The sequence below is a fragment of the Sphaerodactylus townsendi genome, linkage group LG12 (genome assembly GCF_021028975.2).
Source record: "Sphaerodactylus townsendi isolate TG3544 linkage group LG12, MPM_Stown_v2.3, whole genome shotgun sequence".
In the NCBI taxonomy this organism is placed as follows: domain Eukaryota; kingdom Metazoa; phylum Chordata; class Lepidosauria; order Squamata; family Sphaerodactylidae; genus Sphaerodactylus; species Sphaerodactylus townsendi.
In genome coordinates this window covers 28762963-28775820 of record NC_059436.1, presented here as the reverse complement: position 1 = coordinate 28775820, position 12858 = coordinate 28762963, and the positions used below count along the sequence as shown (strand labels likewise).

General features: G+C 45.1%; 1 protein-coding gene across 3 annotated transcripts in view; it reads left to right on the top strand.

Moving 5' to 3' along the window:
- KCNIP3 (potassium voltage-gated channel interacting protein 3) overlaps positions 1 to 12858 on the top strand; it is a 102711-nt gene that overhangs the window by 32824 nt on the left and 57029 nt on the right. Inside the window, exon 1 of one of the 3 annotated variants that reach the window (XM_048512937.1) lies at positions 3958 to 4551. The exons of the other annotated variants lie outside the window; for them this stretch is intronic. Coding sequence (XP_048368894.1) covers positions 4164 to 4551 — 388 coding nt within the window. The 5' untranslated portion in view covers positions 3958 to 4163. Of the gene's footprint in view, positions 1 to 3957; positions 4552 to 12858 lie in introns of those variants that run through there. 3 annotated transcript variants of the gene reach the window in all.

Here is a 12858-nt window from a genome sequence, read left to right as displayed (position 1 = left end):
AAGGTCACCCAGCAGGAATGTAAAAGTGCAGAGGAAGGGGTGTGAGTAGTCTATCACATAGCCAGCCTGCCAGTTCTTTTTTAAAGGCCTTGTAGTAAACTTGGTATTGTTTTTACTGCTTTTGAATAGCAACTAGATCAGGGGTAGGGAACCTGCGGCTCTCCAGATGTTCAGGAACTACAATTCCCATCAGCCCCTACCAGCATGGCCAATTGGCCAATTGGCCATGCTGGTAGGGGCTGATGGGAATTGTAGTTCCTGAACATCTGGAGAGCCGCAGGTTCCCTACCCCTGAACTAGATATACAGAAAAAACCCGCTTGCTTCTTCCTAAAGCACATAAAAAGTGATATCTGTAAGATGAGGCATCCCACAGTTGATGGCCTCATTTGGCTTACGCCACCAGGATCTGTCAGAGCTGGGCAGCTGAAATCTCAGTTCTTCTCAGGTGCTAGTGTCCAATTACACAGGGTGAAGCAGGAACTGTCCAGCAAGGAACAATGTCATTGATACATCTCCCTGCAGAATTTCAGTCTGTGGACACAGCATTCCTCATCCTCAACAAGGAGCTGTGCAGGCTGTACTGTTAGCCTGAGGAAGGTCAAGAGGAGGGGGAACAGAGACAACACCCTAACTTGGTGGACCAACCATACCATTGTCCCCTTTCCTTCAGCAGGCCTATCTCCTCCTTGTCACTATTGTGGGCTCTGGTTCCTCATCCGCATTACTCTGAATCAGAAGGGAAGGGGGCAAATTGAGTGCCACCATATTCTTCACTCCGACTGGCAGCATCTGTTCCGGAATTACCAGAGATGTTTTAACTGGAGATCCAGAGGCTGGACCTGGAACCTCCCACCAAGCTGCAGCTCATTTGCTAATGATCTCATGAAGCCACCTTATGCAGGCATTAGTCTTCCCTGGACTCTGGCAAGGAAGGGGTGGGGTGAGGTTGTCAGATCCAGGTTGGGAAACACCTGGAGATTTGGGGGTAGAGCCTAGGGAGGACAGGGAACCTGGTAAGATACAATACCACCGAGTCTATCCTCCAAAGCATCCATGTTTTCCGGGGAACTGACCTCTGTAGTCTAGAGATAAACTACAATTCCAGGGGGAATCTCCAGGTCTCGCCTGCAGGCTGGCATCCCAATCCTGGGATGAATTCCTGCAACCATTTGTTACCTACATCAACACAAGTTGGCTTTTTAGTGAATTAATTCACTTCAATTATCCCCTACTTTTCTTCCCAGAGTCTCTTACAACATTCTGCCCTCCTGCAGTTTATCCTCACAACAAATATCTTGTGTGGTAGTTACGCTAACAGTGTGTTACAAACTAAAACCATATGTCCCACGTCGGTCTCTGCGCTCGGCAGAGGCCAATTTACTGGAGATCCCCGCCCCCTCTATGATGCGGCTGGCCTCCACCAGGGCCAGGGCTTTTACGGCCCTGGCCCCTGCCTGGTGGAATGCTCTTCCTCCAACTGTCCGGGCCCTGCGGGACCTACATGAGTTCCGCAGGGCCTGTAAGACTGAGTTATTCCACCGGGCCTTTGGGGAGGCTGGCTGCTGATAGGTGCCCATTAACAACTAAGATCCGCTGTTCCCCTCTCAGGGGAGTTGAGGAGTTAATGGCTAAACGCCATCTGTTTTAACTGACTATGAATTAGGAGCGCTGCTTTTAACTGATATGAATTTTAGTATTTTATTTTGTTATCAGCTTTTTATTGTGATGTAAACCGCCCTGAGCCCTTTGGGGGAGGGCGGTATAAAAGTGGAACTAATAAATAATAAATAAATAAATAAATAAATAAATAAATAAATAAATAAAAATAAAAGTCACCCAACAAGGCTCTGTGTAGTGGTGGGATCAGAACCTGGGTCTCCTAGACCAACATTCTTACCACTATTGGAAAGCTTTATGTCATGCCCCGGTTGCAGAATATTAAGTCTAGAGAAGTGGGTTGAAGCAGGGTGGGACCAGGGGCAGTCTAGGTACAACATGAATGCATTCATAAGATTGATTCAAGATTCACAAATACACGAAACAACCTGGCTGCCAAAGAGTGAAGAACAGTTGGGCAATCCTCCCCTAGTAGCCATACACAGAATGCAGCAATTTCTAAAATGTGTGCCAGAAGTGCTGAATACCTTGAAGTGCTGTAAAAAATAATTATTAAAATGCAATTGACAAATATTGTGTGGTATTTTAAAGACTGAGGAATTGGTTGTGGCGTGAACTTATGCTCATGTCAGGGATACCACTGTTAGGGATCACTCGGAACTCAAGTTAGGATCCATTTCTACATCAGGAATGACTGAGGAATCCAGTTGAAATACACAGAGGATACCTGCTCTGTGTGCATGACTGTTCACGCATCTTTCTTTTGGTTTCTGCTGGGAGCAGGTCTCTGCACCAGATCCAGTTGGATCTGTCAACGGCTCCCAATGCAGAAATGCAACAGAATGACCTGCCCTCTGAAAAGGCTGCCTGTGGTGTCTACGTGTGAGTCACTGCTCTAAACTTGCCTTTCATTCAAGAACATGACTCAGATAAAACTCAGGGAATGAGCTACTCTGAAAAGAGGGGATTTTATTCAAAAAGTAAAGACCTGTCAGCCATAAGCATGAAATGTGCCACTACATAATGAAAGAAAGAAGCTGGTGGTTTTGTATAACAGTTTAACCTTGAACTTTGCTTGGTGTTAAGCTATCCTTTATATCTCAGCAAATGACATCATGACGGTAGCGTTTAAATGCTTTGAAGTCCAGAGGCTTTGGCTTTAGGACTTGAAAACTTTAATCTATAAACAAGTGAACTTTTATTTTTCTTGCACCAGAGTAACTGGTAGTTCCTTTTTGTATAAGAATGGTGTGACATACTTGGTTTTAGGTCGAGTCTTTGTCACCTCCAGTTAAAAGATCTCAGATCAGTCTTGAGCAGATGCTACCAGTCAGGGTGAAGAGTATGGTTGCACTCAATATAAAGTAGCTTCCTATGCTTGCATGAAGAGTTGCATAGGGTAGCCAGCTCTGGGTGTGAAAATACCTAGAGACTTTGAGAGTGGAGCCTGGGGCTGGCAAGGTTTGGGGAGGGGAAGGACTTCAGTAGGGTATGGTGCCATAAGAGTTCACCCTCCAAAATAGTCATTTTCTCCAGGTCAACTGTCATGTAGAGATCAGTTGTGATAAGAGGAGAGCTCCTAGCCCCATCTGGAGGTTAGCAACTTAACAGCAGAGCAATCTCTCTCTCTCTCTCTCTCTCTCTCTCTCTCTCTCTCTCTGGTTCATTCCGCACATGCAGAATAATGCACTTTCAAACTGCTTTCAGTGCTCTTTGAAGCTGTGCGGAATGGCAAAATCCACTTGCAAACAGTTGTGAAAGTGGTTTGAAAATGCATTATTTTGCGTGTGCGGAAGGGGCCTCTCTCTGTGTGTGTCTCTCTCTGTCTCTCTCTCTGTGTATGTGTGTGAAAAATGTATTACTAGAAGAAAGGCCAAATCTATGACCGATCAGATGGTTGCTGGGGATCTAAGGCTAGCCCAAAGAATGGTGATCTCCTGTAGCCTCAGTGAATGTAGGAGTAGTCCTTGTAGAACAGGAGACTTTTGAACTGGAGATAACCTCTTCCTGCTTGTGACTAAGTGACAAATGGCTGAGGCAAGCAAAAAGGCATGGAGTCTTGAGACATTCAGCAGGAGGAGAGAGTGTTTGTGTGTGGGGGAGGGACACAATGCTAGGCCCAGCGTGGCAAGTGGCTAAAAAGACACAAGCGTGAGGTGTGGGGGGAAGCAAATGTAGCAAGAGGGCTGTACAAGTGTGCAGGACTCTGAGGGTTAAAATGCAAAGAGAATATTTTTCCCCACTTCTCCCTGGGGGATCACAGGGGTTGAGTTTGAGTTACGTGGTAAGCAGATCCCTTTCGGAGGGAAATACAGGATTCAGGGGCTCGGCAAAGCCTGCCGGCAGGGAAGGCACAGTTTGCTGCTGATGGGAGAAACAACTACATAGCTTGAGCACCCCAAGAGCCCCAGGCCCCTGGGAATAGTCAGGGACAGGGTGAATAGCAAGGATAGTGCCAAGCTAGAATTTAGGTACTATCCAGTGGCAAACAGGGCTCCTGAAATTAGAGAGGGAGGGGGAACAAAGATCGTGGGGAGTGTGGAAATGGAGAGCAGCCAGCTCAAAAGAATCCAAGCTTGGGAGCAAGCTGAGACAAGAGGAGAAGGGACCCAGAGAGGCAGCCAGGTGAGGGAAGAGGAAAAGCATGTGCAGGTAGACGTAGTGATGAGGCTCTTACCAAAGAGACCCCAAGCAACTTTGCAAATGAGGGGAGCACAAACAGAAGGGGTGACGACCCAGCAAGAGAGGTCCCAAAGCCCCCAGGGGCACCATGGGTTACCCCTGAACAGAGACGCTAAGCAGTCAAGGAAACCTGCGCACTACCTGGAGGTGCGCCTCAAGATCAAAGACTATCGGGACACCTGTAAGAAGCAGCTCTTCAACCTCATTGCCTGTTTCTTTCGCCTCATATCTGGCAACCTGTCATCTGAAGGTAAGAAGTGTGGGTGGGGTTGAGAGTAGGGGGTGCGAATTGAAGACCACATCCCTTGTGGATTTTGGTTTGCTGTTTTGCTGAGATGGGCATTTAAAGCGTCAGTGGGTAGTAATAAATTTGCACCTGCGAAAATATATTGACATCCCTGGAATAATTCCTGGACCACCATAATTGGGGTCAAAGGTTTCTTGCAGGGGTGTGTGTGTGTGTGTGTGTGTGTGTGTGTGTGTGTGTGTGTGTGTGTGTGTGTGTGTGTGTGTGTGGAAAGCTAGAGCAAAGGGGAAAGTACCAGAGCCTACGCATGTTTATTGAGAGGGAAATTACACATTCACTGGGACTTGTTCCCAAGTAAATGCACACAGGGTGGCAACCCTCATCATATAAACTTGAATGGATTTTCTTGGAAATAAATCTTCCTGATAAATCTACAGACCTAAATATTCTTACTAGAGTGTAGGAGACACAAACATGCTCATTGCTAGTAGTGCCAGAACACACTAGCAAACAGAGCACTAGCTACAATGAGGCAGATGCTAAATAATCCCTTATTAACCCTTTGACTTTATTGCCCTTGTGCTGATTGGTTTGCCATCCCTGGGCATTTTGTTTGCACCCTCCTGGGTTAAAGATAGCACTTGGTTTGCCCACTGCTAATTGGAAGGTAGCTGAATTATCTGAAGGCACTGCTGAAATATGTCCCAAGTTCTAAGTCCAACCAATTCAATATGTGTTTGTTGGGAAGAAGGAAAAGAAATGAAACTGTGTCTAAGAATGACTTAATATGTGACTCTTTGTTTCTGGATGGAAAAAATTGCAGCTTTTTTAAGTCAGGAGGAAAAAGTATCCTGGAGATAACTATGAAATAGGAGATGGTCAATAATGGAAAATATGAAACTTCTATGTGAGATGGTAGCTAAAGTATCTTGGTATGGAACTGAAGTACCCTAGGCCCAATCGGGAACTGAATTCTGGGACTTCTTTATATCTCTAACCACTACTGCTTCATCTGCATTTGCTCTGACAGATAACATGTGTAGTCTGGAAGGTGGCTTGCTTCTTTCCCACTTTCTTTCATCTGTTTCACTTCTGTGTTTGGCACAAGTATAATAGGGCTAGAAATGGTGGGATCTAATGTAATGAAAAAAGCAATGGCACAGATCTTTGCTGAAAGCTGATTGCCAGTTTTTGTTTGTTTGTTTCGTTTGTATTAAAATCAAATCATGCCATTTCCTTCACTTGCTAAACTGAAGGTCCTTCCAAGAACAGTATGTCTCACACAGAACAATGACCCCTCTGATCTTCACAGCTCAGCATCTTTGAAGTGCACCAGCAGTGTAGCAAATTATTACAATATTATGATAGAACTGGTGAGACAGAAAACAAGGCGGGGAGTGCAGCAGCTGTGTGTTAGGTCTTGGAACCTTAAGCCAATAAACAGATTCTGAGGTTTCAATCAGTAGCGTTTATTGATGAGGCATCAAAGCACCAAAGCTTGGCAAAGCCAGTTCTGAGAAACCAGGCCTTTACCATCCCCTTGATCCCCGTTGTAAGCCCCCTCCCACTTTCCCAAGAAGTTGTGAAAAAAAATTCCTGGAGCTGAGGTGCCCCCAAATCGGCGGCAGATAGTAAGAGAGAGCCACCTGGTTTCCTACCCCACGAGATAATGAATTTAACAATTTTTCTCATGGGACCGGGGTGTTGGGGAAGCCTAGTTATCTACAAAGCATGTGAAGCCATAAAGTAAAGATCAAGGAAAGAATGCTCCAGATGGCAGTGGTTACATACAGCAGGCTGGTTACATATATCTTTTAGCAGCATTGATTTGTTAGATTTCCATCTGGAGTGAGAAAATGTGTTTGCGTGTCTTGGAGAGAATAAATATTAGCCGAGGGTTTACTGTTTCTTGATTGGATGCTGGGCAACTGGGAATGTACCCCTTCTGAAGAAGTCTGCCTGGTCTGTTCATCCAGAACTAAATGCCCCTTCCCCAAAACTGTACACTTTGTGCCTTGTCTTAGTGATCGCAATTGAGTTTCACAGATTAATCAACCTAATGATCTGTCACATTTCTACCCACGTGTGGCAACCAGGTCTGCCCTGGGAGGCACTCCCAACCTCAGTGGGTGGCTCATGGGAAAACTGCTCCTTCCCCCTCCCTTTGTTACATGGACATTGCCTAGGCACTAGGAAGACCTTGTTCCTCCTCCTTTCGCATGGCATGGGGGCGGGGGGGCGGGGGGAGGAGAGTGAACAGTGGCTTCCCCGAGGCACAGGAGGGGGAGGTAATGTTATTCAGCACCTGGGGTGCCAAAAATCCAGCCTTGTGCAATCATAACGCTGGGCACTTCTTCAATAGATGTTGTGAATGACCCAAGATTAAAATCTCAGAGTCATTGGAGAGAGTATCCACTGTTGCAGATGAATGATGTACTTAATGAAGTATTGTTACTCTGTGCTTCAATAAATCAGTAGCAACAGCAGCAATTTTGATTGGCTTCATAAATATGGGAAGAGACTGAAAGAGGACGAAAGGAAAGCTGTAACTGTGGACCCACGGGACAACTTATATATCGTCTTTGCTTTTTCAAGTTATACTTGCAAAATTACAGTCCATGAATATGTTTATCAAATTTGATAAAAGCATTTTGCATTTGTTTCCAAAAAGCAGTAAAGCGAGTAACAATTGTGTATATGTCTGGGTGGAATGGATGTCTGCCTTTTGTCCTTTTAATTTAACCAGTGCATGTTTGAGCAATAATTCCCAGACATCTACATGGCACACGTTTGGGCTTGGTTGTGGGCTTACTGCTTCCTCTTGCATGGGGGTCTGTAACCTGCGGCTCTCCAGATGTTCATGGACTACGAATCCCATCAACTCCTGCCAATTGGCTATGCTGGCAGGGGCTGATGGGATTTGTAGTCCATGAACATCTGGAGAGCTGCAGGTTGCAGACCCCTATTTTAGCCACTTCCCCTCTCCAGCCCTTTTATGTTTTCTCTCTGTGCCTGCATACATGTCTACCACACATGCATCTTATGTAGGGTTACCTACCTTCAGGTGGGGTCTGGATATCTTCTGGAACTGATTTCCAGACTACAAAGATCAATTCCCTTGAAAAATTGTCATTTTGGAAGGTGGATTCTATGACATTACACCCCATTGAAGCACCTCCCTTCCCCCAAATCCTGCTCTTCTCAGGCTCAATCCCTAAAATCTCCCGGTTTTTCCCAACCAGAAGCTGGTGACCTCATTTTATGGCATGGCCTGCCACAAAAGCCGGTCCATACAAAAGTCATTAGGCCTTATGGTGCTACAAATTGCTCTCTTGTTTTTGTTGTAGTAGCCACCCTCTGGGATTTGTCCCACACTTCAGTCTGTTGTTCCTTTCCAGATGGTATTAGAGATTTATCTCAGTTCTTTGCAATGCATGTATTGGCTAAAGTTAGCAAATTGTAATGAAAGGCTGCGTACATTGTGTTCTGCGTTATCCAATAAGGCATGCGCAGCAACGCTGAGATTAAAAGGCAAGCTATAATTAACCCTTCCTCCAGTCTCTTCAGTTTTTGTAAGCTACTGCATCAGATTTAATGGATATTTAAAGCAAAGGGGGGAAAGTACTATGTAGGCAGCACTCTTTACAAGCAAAACAAAACATTTGTTGCTGTGATTGATTTGATTTCTGGCTTGCTAATAGGGCAGAAATCTGTGCAGCAGGAAGATTACAGTAGGCTCCCTGTAATCTACAGAATGATGAATCAACTGATAGTAAATAAGGAGGCCAGAAACCAAAAACTAGTGCAATGAGGCAGTCAGGGATTGGTTGTCTTAAAAATGCTTTCTAGAACTTTTGTGGAACACCATTGGCTCCTTGTGGCATCTGGACACTCCTGATTTGTTAGCTGTACTATCACATTCTGGCCACCTGGGGAGGTGCTGCTGCAGTGCACAAGATCAGAGCAGCAGCTTCCCCTCTTGGCAGGTTTCCACACTAGCACAGATCAAGGTGCCTGGGTCTCATTGCTACAGTCCCCAGACGGAGAACCCTGGTGCCTTAGCAGCATCCACACAACAATGGTTTTCCAGCGTCCTTCTGTTTCTTCTGCAAACAGAGTGGTAATTAGTGTATTGTCGAAGGCTTTCACGGCCGGAATTACTGGGGTGCTGTGTGGTTTCCGGGCTGTATGGCCGTGTTCTGAAGATCCTCTGAAGATGCCAGCCACAGATCCAGGTGAAACATCAGGAGAGAATGCTACTAGAACACAGCCATACAGCCTGGAAACCACACAGCACCCCGGAGTAGTATTCACATTGGAAGCAGAGCATGCAAAAAGTAGTTTCTTCGTGCTCTTTCTTTGCTCAAACATGTTAATTACATTACTGAGGTACCACTATGGCTTTAAATTAGTTCTTGACATATCACTATAACTTGTGAAACTATAGTGATAGTCAGTGACCAATTTTTAAAAGCCTTCTTTTGAGTGGGGAGTGACCACAGGGGGATCCGGCAAAGGTACTTGCACAAATGCAGTTAGGACTTGGAGAAAGGTGCACCTTCCTGTCCACACAGCATGCAAAGGGCTTTGACTGTAATCTTTCCCAGCAGGTTTGAGAACAATTTGAACAGCAGCAGTGGGAGAAAACACAGAATGTGGGTTATTACAGGACACAATCCTGGGGAGGTTCCAAAAGACCAGCTCCAGACTAGCCGCGACACCAGAACAAAATCTCAGCCTTATACTGAGCAAGTGCTGATCAGCATGGACAGTGTGAGGCCTGGCATGATGTAGGGTCTGATATCATTGCCCCAAGACCAGCCAAACCATTCTGTGCACTACGGAGTCTCTGACTGAATGGTGAGGCACATTATGCCATTGCTGCAGTCTGAAAGAAAGCACCCATTTGAGGTTCTTATTATGGTTGTGTTGAGCTGCCTTTTCTCCTGCCTTCTTTCAGGGACCTTTCCAGTGTTTTCAGCTTCTGGATCCACTGGACGCTGGTGTTCACTGACCCTTGCAGGGCATCAGATTGGGCTCACTCACCTGTCAAAGATGTTTTCCTTACCACAGCACCCTGGACTGCTGCGACAGGCTTCCCCTGTGTCAAGGAGGGGTAGTGATTTTCCTGAGTCAGGCACCCTGGGTGACTCATTCTGCGGTTATGGCCTGGAGCGGAATGTGCGCCTCAGCTCTGGTGACTGACAGGTGGAGGTAAAGACCTGCACAAATGCAATTATTGAATTTGTAAGCTTGACTGGATCTCTGCTGCATCTGGAATGGAGAGTGGTTAAGGAGAGAGGCAGGTGAGGTCAAGGTGGGTCATTTTGAGCGCTGAAGTGTAGCTCAGAGGAGGAAGCAGAGGAGGGCATCTTCACGCTAGCGGCCAGAAATGACCTTCAAGAAACTCTTTTCCTTCCCTCTGCTTTTTAAACCTTTCCCACGCTGCGGCTTGTTTCAACTTTCGGCATTGCATGCAAGTCTCTTCCACTTGGTCCTTTTTTCCCTTTTTTGGCATTAAGTTGCAGCTGACTTACTGTCACCCTGTGGGATTTTTGAGGCAAGGGACATTCAGAGGTGGTTTGCCATTGCTTGCCTCTATGTAGTGACCCTGGATTTTCTTGGTGGTCTTCCATACAAGCACTAGCCAGGGCCAACCCTGCTTCGCGTCTATGATCTGCTGAGGACAGGGTAGGCTGGGCTGTCTGGGCTGCTGAAATGGGTCAAAGATGTTCAGCTGGCAAAAAGCAGCATTTTGAAGCATGCTTTTCCTGCAGGAAAGAACAGTTGTGCTGTGCAGAGGGACTGGTGAAAAGTGTTCTGAGGACATAAATGTCACATGGATTTTTTAAAAGGAAGAATTCACCCACAGCAGAAGCAGTAGGACAAAATATAATGGTCTCCCACTCATAAGATTTTATTAATGCAGAGCCTGCATGCTTTTGTATTTCAATGTACCTTTTTGATAGGATATTTTTAGAAATGGGCAAATCTCTTCTCCATCTCCTGTTCTGACTCTGGAAAAGTTTGGACGTGCCAGATTCATTGTTCGGAAATCCAAATGTATGTTATTTGGACAAATAAAATGGCTTCTGCTGCCCTTGATGGCTTTGCTAGGCCTTTCCGGGTGCCTGTGATATTAATCTTACAGGGACATGTCAGAGCCTTGAAGACCTTCCAGAGCAACATTTTCAGCTTGAGAGCTACACGTGTATCTCAGCCTACTTTTGAGGGCTCCTAGTTGGTGCAGGTGCCAGCACACTGCCTTTTTCTGGGGTCAGCCAGTGCTGAAAATAGATAATGCTGACATTGAGTTTAGAGCATTCAAAAATAGGGGGGAATCCAGATGTGACCTTTTCTGTCACTCTGCTGCTCTTTATTGAAGTACTTTGCTTATCACCCACCTTTCTCTGTTACTCAAAAAAGAGTATGCATCTGACTTGCAAAAGATTACCTTTCTGTTGGACAGCCCCAGTAGTGATGCAAACAATGCAGTCACCAAATTTTTGGATTTGTATATAAAACAGCGCTTTAGGAGCAAATCCTGAACATCAGCCTTCTCTACCTGTACATTTATTTTAGTTTCCCTCTACTTGGTTAAGTGGATCTGTGTATATAATGTTGTTATGCCAATAAAGGTTCTTTGTTACCCACCTTTCTCACTGAGGCTCAATTGGAATATAAAATATTTTTTTTAAAAAAACAATTCAATCAGACATCCTAGACCATCCAATGAACAATGCAACAAGACTAGAATTATAGAAATTAGGGAACAATGCAAACAGAAAACTATCTAAGGCATGAGATACCATCAGTAATGTAAAGAGTACATTACAAAGGTAAAAGTCAATGGAGTAAAAGCAAGATGATACAGTAAACATTGGAATAGACTACTAGTATGAAAACACTCTTCTGGACTATTTCTTTTTAGTGCAGTTCTAATCGCTTATTAAAAAATGCCCTCCTGAACATTTCTACTTTGCACATTCTGGGTAATTATTGAAGTGTGGAAGTCTTTCTGCCTCTCTCAGGCAGGCCATTCTACAAGATTGGAACCTCTACAGGGAATGCTTTGGCACAAGAAGCTGCTGATCTTTCCCGTTTGTAAGGTGGCATCTTTAAAAGGCTTTGCACCGATGAGCAAAATTATTGTAGTGCAGCATAATGGGAGAGGTAGTCTTGCAGCAAATGGGTCCACTATATTAAAATGAACCAGTACATTACCAGTACATTATCGAAATGTGATAATTAATTGGTAGCCAATGAAGCGACTGCAGAATGAGAATAACAGGCATGCATTGAATAGCTTTGGATAGTAACTGAGGTGTGGTGGTCTGTGTTAGAGTTTACTTTAAGGGCAGACTCATTACAGTAGTCTAGCCTTGAGGTTAAAATGGCATGGATTTAGGTGATGGCGAACCTTTTTGAGACCAAGTGCCCAAACTCAACCCAAAACCCACTTATTTAGTGCAAAGTGCCGACACGGCAATTTAACCTGAATACTGAGGTTTTAGTTTAGAAAAAATGGTTGGCTCTGAGGCGTGTGTTATTCGGGAGTAAGCTTGGTGGTAGAAGGTGGCTTTGCTTTGAAGCAACCATGCAACTCTTCGAATGGGTGAATCACGATCCTAGGAGGGTTTACTCAAAAGCAAACCAAACCACATTGCCAGCAACTGAGCTTACTCCCAGGTAAAGGATCGTGCTTTAGTTCTTCGCATGAAAATCAGTAGGGTTTAACAGCGCTTAACAGGGTTACCTATACTGCTTCCCCAAAACTAGGTCTTAGGTTTAATGCTAATAATCGAGCCCAGTGGCCCAGGCCAGCCCCCCACATGATGAAGTCTGTTTGTGTGTGCCCACAGAGAGGGCTCTGTGTGCCACCTCTGGCACCCGTGCCATAGGTTCATCATCACTGATCTAGGTAGCCTAACTGGCTGAGTCAAGGTCGGGCGTCAACTTCTAGACTAAGTGAAGAAGAGAAAAAAGGTTTTTGAAGCTGCATTATCTTGATTCTAGTAGTAACCCCTGGGTTCTTGACTGAGTGTACAAATGTCAGCTGGGTTCCATCAGATGAGGGCAGTGCCATGTCCTTGAAGATTCCAGCCTTCTCAAGTAGCATAACTGGACCTTTGAACTGTTTAATAATTTTTCAGGCATTTCAGGCATATCAATTTCACCAAATTGTTAAGCAGCTTGAGTTTGGATAAAAACCTCACCTAGATTTTCTGATTTTGTTGTAGAGGCTGGGGGGTGGGGGAGAACTTCGAGATTGGGCTTTTGCCTGCTGATCTGTCCATCCCTCATATAGAG